The 10,636-nt window shown below is 34.0% G+C and overlaps 2 protein-coding genes across 2 annotated transcripts; one reads left to right on the forward strand and one right to left on the reverse strand.

Annotated features, from left to right (window-relative positions):
• Positions 1-1,495: 1,495 nt before the first annotated feature.
• Positions 1,496-3,948, reverse strand: LOC149416553 (uncharacterized). Its single transcript, XM_089641397.1, has 2 exons — positions 3,668-3,948; positions 1,496-2,258 (listed from the first exon to the last, which is right to left on the reverse strand). Exons 1-2 carry the CDS (start codon positions 3,821-3,823, stop codon positions 2,211-2,213), a joined length of 204 nt encoding a protein of 67 aa, XP_089497523.1. The 5' UTR covers positions 3,824-3,948; the 3' UTR covers positions 1,496-2,210.
• A 169-nt stretch (positions 3,949-4,117) lies between these two features.
• On the forward strand, positions 4,118-7,755 carry Atg4b (Autophagy-related 4b). Its single transcript, XM_089641398.1, has one exon. The coding sequence runs from the start codon at positions 4,234-4,236 to the stop codon at positions 5,752-5,754; it is 1,521 nt and encodes a 506-aa protein (XP_089497524.1). The 5' UTR covers positions 4,118-4,233; the 3' UTR covers positions 5,755-7,755.
• The last annotated feature ends 2,881 nt before the right edge of the window (positions 7,756-10,636 follow it).

Below are 10,636 nucleotides of genomic sequence, written 5' to 3' on the forward strand. Positions count from 1 at the left end.
CACATGGTGACACTCCACCATAAGGAAAAATAATTAATTGACTATTCAGCTCATATGCACGCAACTTGACCATGTTCCATTTAATTGTGGGGAGGCACATAGCGTCAATAGGGGATTATCGTGTTTAACAGTCACTTGATTTTTAATGGAATTTTCCGAACTCTATATTATACTGTGTTGGAGAGAGACTGCCCTATACGACAGTTATTTTAACCTTTTTGGTAATGTTTTTGCCTCTGCTTTGGCAGTAGATATATCAAAATTTTACGGCAGAGTTGTTTGGCTAACAAAATATCTTGCACCGAGAAACGCTTGCGGGCTGGTTAAACAGCAGTTTAATTGGTCTCTAATAAAGCGGAGCTTCTTCAAGCGTCTAATATGATATCTAATAATTATATACCATCTACCCCACCATGAAAGAAAATATTTTAACAAGATCGACGGCTATCTTAGCTGTCAGTGTCTGGACATATGTATTATTTAGGAAGATTGAGGCATTGATGTGGCTTTATCATTAAATTGATGTGTTTTACCTCATTCTGTTTCAATTTGCTTTATTATTACAATTACTTTTTCCCGTGTGAAACAGCAATAATATATTTATAATTGTGTGTATAATGTGTTAATGAAAGATGTATAGTGTAGGTATATTTGTTATGAGCGCTAACTTGATAATCATTAAATAAAATTTGCCAGTACTGTAAAAAGTTGCCCTGACGATTTATAGAAATTGACAAGTTTAAATCCTTGATAGAGAACTTTTGTAAATCAAAAATGACCTACAGACTTACAAAATTATTTATGCAGAAGGCTAGAAGAAGAATTTAATAATATCGAATGACCAAACTTTTTTCTAAAACAGTCACGCCATGTTTATAAATGTATATGTTTATAAATCTGTACATAATTTGTGTTGTTTAGATGTATTTTTATGTGTAACAACTCTATTTGCATTTTAAATAATAGAAATATCATGGCAAATGATCTTATATTCCATAAAAAATATGATGCAGTTTTATTATTTAAAAATTGTACAATTTCAATGTTGCGCAATTTGAGTTGACCCAAACAACACAACCTTAAAATTCTGTGTATTGGTGCACATGCATACGCTTCCGACAGTGATGTCCTTGCCAAACGTCACTGAGAAACTGCCTTTTGTCCTGCTTAAGTCTAGTTATTGTTATTAGCGAGAAAGGGACAACTTAAACATTCTAAAATATTATTTTCAATTACATTTTATCAACAAACAAATAATTCCAATGTGAACTAAAGTAATTATATTAACCCTTCCCTTACGGTGCTAGAAAATCTCCGAGCTCCGGTATTGAATATTCAGTGTACACATTCAGGATTTTGTAATGTTTGCATTCACCACAAAAAAGACCCTCCACACAGCATCCCCAAAGATGACATAGGCCCTGAGGGAAATTATTTTCTTCAAGGCCCCCTGTGTGGAGTTAATATAAAAAAAAAAAAAAATTAAAAATTAAATAAAAATGAATAGTTTACATTCATTACTTATGTAAATAATATTTTTAATAGCACGTAATATGGACCAAAATGAGGAAAAAATACCGACCACGCATAAAACGGCCGAAAGTCTGTACCCTAACAAATGTATAGTGGCAATTTTTTCCCAATTGTTTGACAAAACATTTTTTTATGTTGCATTCTACTCATATATTTTAATTATTTTATTCAATACATAAATATATCGCTAAGGAATACCTAAAATATTAACTCTGTGTTCAGTGTACATATTTTCAGAGCTATTGAAATAATTAGAGACACGTCAAATGTCAAATCAGTTAACAGCACTGGCAAGGAAGGGTTAAAAATTAACTTTTTTTCAATTTCACCGGAATTTTTTTTATGAACAAGTTTGAAACATGTTGTATGCGAGCAATGCATCTGTATGAGTAGTGCGTTCGGATTTACTCTGGTTGAAATAGGAAATACTTACCTATAAGTGCCAGCCCAAGTTTTGTGACAGTTTCCATCTTTCAAAAATTCAGTGAAAATTTTAAAATGTACATGTAATTTTTTTATTAAAAATAAGTTAGGCAGTAAAATAAAAGTTTTTATTGTTTATTTTTAACAAAAAATTAACAAATGTAAATTAACAACACATGACTATCTTATTCACCAATGTAACTCCGTAGGAAAGGATTATTTTAAATAAAATAAAACAATTCTATTCCAGTTTATCATTCCGATCCGCCTCCCATTATTCTATTCTTCACACGTTTAAAAATCTGAAAATTAAAAAATAAATTATTAATTAATAATTCTATAAAGCTTATGCTTCACTAAGAAAGCGTGCTGTTATCTAGAGATAATGATATTCTTGATGCGGCAGGCGTCTTGACAGTGACCAGAAATGTAAACGTAAAATGAAGTACTGCAGTGGAGAATGGACGATCTAAACTGATCATTATTATCGTTCACTAGTGTTCACCGCTACATGAGAAAAAGCTATTCACAACTGTCTGTCACCGCTACAACGGCCGTGCAAATGGTGGTCCATCAACGCTCTCCAGGAAACCAACGCCATCTGGTTTGTATAGAAAGTGAACGTAGCAACACATAATTATAAGGACAACCTATTAGCAGTAGGTCATTGTTCATGCTTTGTATTCGCCTTTAGTGTAAGCGAGTAAGCATGGCGTCGTCTCAATCACGCCCATTCTGTAGAATATAGTATTCTTTGCAGCCTTTAAATATGTAAAAGCTGCAAGGTCCTATATTTATTTCATTCACACACACATAATCTTGGAATGTCTATATTTTTCATGCATGAGAAACGTTTGAATTAAGAATTTACTGGAAACGTAAGTGTGTTGTTACTTGCCACATTTTTTGTTAATTTTGTGAGACAATAACGTGTCTATATGTTTGTAACGTTATTGCAACCTCCTGTATTAAAATAAATTAAATATTTCCTTCTTCTAAAGCTATGGTTTCTTAAAAAAGCGTTACCGTTATCTAGCGGCCGCAATGTAGCGGTGGATGACATCACGTCACTAAAAAATTATTTACACAAACCAAATGGCGTTGGTTTCTAGAGAGCGTTAATTGTGAGCGGAGTGTCAAATAGTTGTCCTTATAATTATGTGTGGCTATGTTCGCTTTCTCTAAATCTTCAGGAAACAATCGAAATTATTTTATTATTTATAATAATGAGTGTATTTGCGATTAAAAGGTGATTCCATGGCTTTTACTAGTGTTGGCCATGTAATGGAAACACTTCCTCATCACACATGAGAGCATTTTAGGCTCATTTATGCAATTTGGTTAGAGTTAGCACAAGACCTCACCCTCAAGTGACGAATGACAGTTGAATATGGTTGAATATGAGTGTTTTTTTTATGGATAGAATACTAAAACGAAAGGGCGGCAATTACCTGTTATTATTATTCTGATTGTCACTTTGAGATCTCTACAAGTTTTGTAATGTCATTAGGAGGTTGTAAATAAGTCTTATAGCATTGTGGAAGAAGTTAAATGAAAGTAGTATTGCTATATAAAATAACAAAATAAAATTATAATACATAATTAACAAAATCGACAGGTACATAATAAAAGTATGACGATAATATAACATGTCGATTAAAAAATACAGTGATAAAGAGGAAACGGATGGTCGATGATTTTAATAACTTACAACAAAAATTGGTTGGTCATCTATTATCTGATCCTCCTTCTTGACAAATTTTTCGTTATGCTGCAACTTGTACCACCCCCAGTGTAAACCTACTATGCCAGGAATCATTACTACTAAAACCAAATTTTTATTTAAAAAATTCGTTACTCTTTCCATTTTATTGAACTTTTATCAACCGGCAAAACAATAATAAATATAAATCAAATTACATAACCTAAACGTTATTCTTGGTTATTCTGGATATTCCCAATATTTACGTTTCACATTAATTTGACAGGTGTTTGTATTGCCAGTTTCGAGGACAACATATTATTGAAAACCAATAGCTTTGTGTAGGTACCTATTAGGTTATTATTTCTGCAGTAGCCTTATAAACATACGCCCAAAGATAAATATAAAAATATTTACTTTATCCCACTTTATCTCTGAAATAATTATGTCAGATGTCATCTGCGCTGTCAGTAAATAAGTTCTCGCATTTGATAAGTCTTTTCGTCAGATGAATAATTCAAAGAAATACATTCTGTCAACCTCAATTTATAAATTTAAACTGAAAATGATATAATATGCACTTAAATATGGAGCCTAATAATTCCGAGGTAAAACCGAGTGAGAGGTTAGAAAATGTAAAACAGACGAGGTCAAACTCTCACAATAGAACGGTCTCTTACCCGTTCACCTCCGCCAGTAATGTTCCTCACGCGTCTACTTCACAACCAAACAGTAACATGGTTTCATTTTACGGCAACTGGAGAAGTGGAGTTTCCACTGGATTTTCTCAGGACCCCCAAGTATCTCAAGACAAAACAGATGATGGGTCCGATCTGAAAGGGAAGGTTGAGTCTCGCTTACTTTCCCTTTGGAATAATATGAAATATGGTTGGACAGTGAAAATTAAGACTAATTTTTCTAAAGAATCCCCAGTTTGGTTATTGGGAAGGTGCTATCATAGGAAACTTAGCCCCACAGATTCAGTAGAAAGTTCCACAGAAATAGGCACAGACGCCACAGCGCAACAAGTCGCTGAACAGCTGGAGGGAGAAGGCCTCGAAGGATTCAAAGTAGATTTCATGAGTCGCCTATGGCTCACCTACCGGCGAGAGTTCCCTCTGTTAAACGGATCCAACTTCACCTCCGACTGCGGCTGGGGCTGCATGCTGAGGAGTGGCCAGATGTTACTCGGGCAAGCCTTGATGTGCCACTTCCTGGGGCGCTCTTGGAGATGGACATCGGATCAAACTATTCTCTCTGCGCGTACTTACCAAGAAGACTGCTGTCACCGGATGATCATCAAATGGTTCGGAGACAAACCTTCATTCAACAGTCCTCTCTCCATCCACCAGCTGGTGACCTTGGGGGAGACAATGGGCAAGAAGCCCGGGGACTGGTACGGCCCAGGTTCGGTGGCATATCTCCTTCGTTCTGCAGTCATAGAGGCATCTAAAGAAAATTATGAATTTGACGATTTATGTGTGTATGTGGCGCAGGATTGCGCAATATACTTGCAAGATATCAAAGAACAGTGCACTAAACCCAACGGGGCCTGGAAAGCTCTCATTATCCTTGTGCCCGTGAGACTCGGGGCGGAGAAGTTGAATCCCATATACGGGGCCTGTCTCACGGCTGTTCTCAGTTTGGAATATTGCATCGGAATCATAGGAGGAAAGCCAAAACATTCCTTGTATTTCGTAGGTTACCAAGATGACAAGTTGATACACCTGGACCCGCACTACTGTCAGGAAGTTGTGGATGTCTGGCAGCCCAACTTCCCCGTTGGTTCATTTCACTGCAGGTCTCCCAGGAAAATGCCCCTCTTAAAGATGGATCCCTCTTGCTGCATCGGCTTCTACTGCGCTGATCAGAATGAATTTAACAATTTCAGAGACACAGTTCAGCCGTTCCTGATTCCCCCAAATGCAGCCAGTAACTCGGAGTACCCCATGTTTGTATTTACCAATGGAAAAGGTTCAGATGCACAGGTTCCCTCCATGCGCTACTCCATCCTAGAGACGGATGAGCGATGGGTGTCCAGAGATGTGAACGACAGTGATACGGATATGGAGTGTGAAGAATTTGTCATTCTTTAAATACAAAGAAACTAATTATCTATGTAAAGATAAAGCTATTCCAAATAAATATCGAGTGTATCTGAAAGCCAATTAGACACGCAGAGTGACTATGCGCCTCTAAGTTTACAAGCAAAAATGACAAACCCGCCTCGAGAATACTTGACTCGCCGGAGTTACGTTTATGAGCCTCAGTTACAATGTTTAAATAATATAATGTACAAAATATTTATACTTCAGAGCATAACTGATTCTTAACCTAACCTAGTTAATTAAGTTAAAGCTTTACAAAAATTATTATTGAAGACGGCTTTATGCATATTCTCAGTGCGTTTAGAAAATAATAACCGTAGAACCTATTATTTGCCTTATTCATAAATATTAGTTCTAAAATTAAATTGATCTGCAATGCCCTCTCACTAATCTGCCACTCCAAAAACCGAGCAAGTGTCCAATTAGCGGTGGATTATAGCACGTACATACTAAACGTGCTAATAATTTAAACAGTTATTGACAAACAAACTAACAGAAACAGTTGCTAGAATGCACAGAGGATTATTCGATATGTCCTAAAACAGCTGACTGGAAAAATGGTCAGCTCTAGAAAACTAGACGGCGGTAATAACTGAGTGTGTAAGAATAAGATAACCAATTCTGCCATTGTACAAAGCTTGGAGCACGAGTCTAGGAACGCGGCAGACTACTGAATTTGATAAATGAATACTGACAAATTATAGAGCTTAATTTTTTGCTTTCAACTAATAATAATAACGGCAGATTATAATAGTTATCAGATAATCGAGCAGCAGATTACTGAGAGAGTATTGTATTTATTTTGAAAAATATAAATACAGGGTGACTGGTTGTAAAAAGCAAAACATTGGTTCAAACAGTGGTTCTAGATGATGTTTTCATGTATATTCAAGTAATAAGATTTGTAAAAATGTAGTTGGTTTAGTTGACACTCTGGCCTTCTAAAAAGCTCTTTACTTTTTTGCTCATACTATCATCAAGAATCACATCCCATTATTGGAATTGACTACCAGACACTCTGCATTTAGTGATTTCTAATGCAAGTCTTCCAAGTGAACTATTTGTTTTTTATGGTAAATTTTTATGTTAATTTAAAGTGCTGTAATCCCTTATTATCAGCATGTGTTAGGCTCATAACGAGATGATAATAGGATGATGGGTTCCACACAATACCATAGATTTTAAACTGAATATAAAATTGTGTAGTTAAAATAATAACGCATATAGTAAAACCTTTGTAAAAGATTGAGGTTAATAAGAATAGTTATACAAAGCTCTAAGAGATCCAGAGACGATCAATGTTAATTGTCGATGTGCTAAGTCATTTACATTGTGCACTAAAGTGCGATTGATGCAACCTCAATCAACCTGTCAATATTTTCACCTTATAGTGAAAATCTTTTGACTTAACGTTCCAAAACTTCAGGACAGTAGCGGTATAATCCAAAAGGGCTTGATAGATAGAGCGATTTAACAAACAGATGTCAATCGTACAGTGAAACTATCATGCCACTGCATCAACGGCGTTTGTCAATGGGAAATCACGAATGTCTCGCAATCGCAATCTCAATTGACTCTGTAAACGATCAATTAGCATCAACCACATCAATGTCCTAACTATTGATAATTGATTGTCTCTGAGCCTCTTAAGGTTAGTTTAAAGATATCTTTTAAGATCTTTCATCAGAGCTCCAATAAACGTTGATTTACTCTTTTAAACTTCAATCCTATTCATATGAGAGGGTTTAAGTCGAAAAGTCTGTCAGCTGTTGCCAGTAAAAAAGTTTAATGTTTTTGAGAAATCTGGCTTAATAGTTTCATTTGTTGTCCTCTAACAAAGTTTTTTTGGAATCGCATTAAAACAATCTTCTCTCCCCTCCAAAGTAACTCTTTACGATAATTTATTCTTAGTCCCATTTATGATTTCAAATGACTATCTATGCAATGTCCAGAATTTGAGCTACTGTTTGAGACATCCTTATAACTTTAGCCAACAAGCATTTATCGCAGACTGTTTTACTTTTTTGCCTAAATAAACTGCAGATTATAAGGGATTGCTATACATATCTGAGAAAACTTGTGAATCTTTAAATAAATGTAATTTTATACGACCTCTCTGACAGTGTACACGGTGTACGACAATGGTACAACTTACAGACCCCTCTCTTTCAGATCAGGCTAAAGCTGCAATATGAATATATTAGCGACAAATAACTTTTATCTCTACGGTAAATTTATCCTTTGTTGAAATATTTTTCCAAAAAATTCAGTAGTCAATGGGTTAAGAGGCAAATACAATAGTTTAATAAATTACTACCAAACTTACTACTTACCAAATTGTATTCCAAAATGTTTTATTGGTATCTATTGCTATAAAAAAGACTAAAATAATAATAATTATGTAAATATGTTTGTAATTAATTTTGCGGGCGCACACTTATTGGCTTTGATTAGATAGTTTAATTTAATATTTATTTGTCTCACAACATGAGGCATTATCTCTAACCATAATAAAACAAATTAAAAAAATCGTATACTTCATGATTTTACGTAATTTTATATTCTATTTTCTATTAATTTGTTAATAAATTTACAAAGATATTTTCTTCCTGTAACTGAAAGAACAAATTAATAAAGAACATAACTTTTTATAAAAGTATTTATCAAATTGATAGATTAGTATGATTATTGTGTGCTATAAAACTTAAATAAACTGCAGACATTAGTCAAATTAGTTTTAGAACATAATACAGCTTGGTATCTATAAAAATATTTTTAGACTGAATATTCATGTATTCAGTGTTCATCAAAAGCCTCAAAACTCATGCATTGTATAAACATGTATTATTGTTTTTAATTTTGGAAGCATTGTTTTTTTACTTTTTCCCATGGACAGAGTATTAGTGCGATTTTGTTTAAACAGCATTGAAGCCGAATCTTGGGTGAGGGGAAATTGCCTGGCAGCCATCTTGTACGACAAACTTTTGAAATGATTTGTATGCAAAAGTGGTGCTTAATCTATTTTTATTTTATTTCAGTACATAAAACAGGCATGATTCTTAAAAAATTACATACATGGATGTTCTAAAACAAAGTAATAATAAAAATAAAATAATTAGCTAAATATGCAAAAGTAAAAGACACACAAGAATGAACTATTGTAATTTTATTTTGTGTTATAACGGCTTATGATGTTTTCTGTGTTTGATGAGACGAGGAATGGGATATATCCTTAAAAATAATTGTAGGTTTTGGTATTTTTCATACGTCTCCCCCCTCACCCCGCGACTTCAAATTGTTCTCGAATAGCTCCGTCCAAAGCTTTTTAGGTTCATGCATTTTCATGACTTCTTTACAACTTATTCAAATCTTCAAATCTTTTTTAGATACTTGTAATATGTCCCATCATTTACCAGCTCCCTGTATAACTAAGTAACTAACTTACCATCACCCTTAACCAGCGCCCTTGAGGTGATTTTGAACAAAAACGGCGCTGTACAAATCATCCAAATATTATTATCATTACGCCTTTACCGCAGGGGTAGGCAGAGAGGACGAACTGCCGAGCAACTCGGTCTTGGCACATACTCCATGCCTCATTCACATTCATAAATTGTCTCATACATACTCTTCTATTATTCTATTCTCCTTGTATATTTACTATAAATAAGATAAAAACATCCGCGACCCACTTATTTATGATAAAATTTGCTTCACTACTTCCTTTTGAATTATTTGCGGCTTATTTCTATCATCCATAATTATATTGATGTTTTCGCTTTATCTATTCTTGTATGTTTTTAATTTTATAAAATACTATGTCTGTTTATCACGCAATATATTGACCTGTACGTAGGCTCAAATAACATTAGCAATAATATGTAACGAACATTCATTATTGAATTATATCTTTCTCCATGAAATAATGTTTAAACCTATCAAAATTATTGTTGTCAACCAAATCGTTTTCAATGATAGCTTTATTTTGGGTTAGTAATATTGTTGAATTAAGGCGATGCACTACGTCGTGTAATATTTTAAATTGAGCCGCTATCAATAACAACCCTTACGTAGATGGCGATAAGGTTTAAATTCCCACTTAACACCATGATTTATGCAAGAAAAAAACATGGCCAAAAAGTGCCTTTTATTTTATTTTGTGGATGTTCAGGCATAAATATTAAAATTTTTTTCGATCATTTTATAAATAACTTACTTTTCCACATTATTCAATAAAATCATAACCGAAAATGGGTTCGTAAGTAGGAGATTTTGAACTTTAAAGCAGTTTTCATAGGCCTTTACATTATTTTTTTCTGGGCTTATAAAAAGACTTTCTAAAAAATACTCGATTATTTCAAAGGCCAAGATGTATTCTACTCGCAGTATTTAATTAAAGCATCTGAAACATTTCTAGGCGTCCAAATTTTCAAACCAAAAACACATGATTTTGCATTACTACGTATGGCATCCCCTTAACAAGAGCTTTAAAAAGAATTTGGCTTAGGTACTATTTGCAGTGGTGGTTCTTAACATGGGGACAATCCCCACCAGATATTTCTGAAACCTACTAAACGACAAAATAGTCAAAGCTTTGTCTTCATCAAAATGAATGAATTCTTTAGACATAAAAGCAATTAACATTAGCAGAGATATATGTAATATAAAAAATTATTTTGAATTATTTTCAAGCTCGATATTTGAACAGTTACCACAGATAAACTGACATCATTTGAAATTCATATTTTTATGTGATATGCATACGTTTTTCCCAGGCATTCCGCCCTACCACATTTTATCTGGATCTCATAGAACTCTATTTTATATATTCTCGGGGTACCGAAATATCTTTCCCCACCATCGAAAAGTG

This window comes from Hesperophylax consimilis, chromosome 16, assembly GCF_061612785.1.
Source record: "Hesperophylax consimilis isolate HC1 chromosome 16, BYU_Hcon_1.0, whole genome shotgun sequence".
NCBI classification, from domain to species: domain Eukaryota; kingdom Metazoa; phylum Arthropoda; class Insecta; order Trichoptera; family Limnephilidae; genus Hesperophylax; species Hesperophylax consimilis.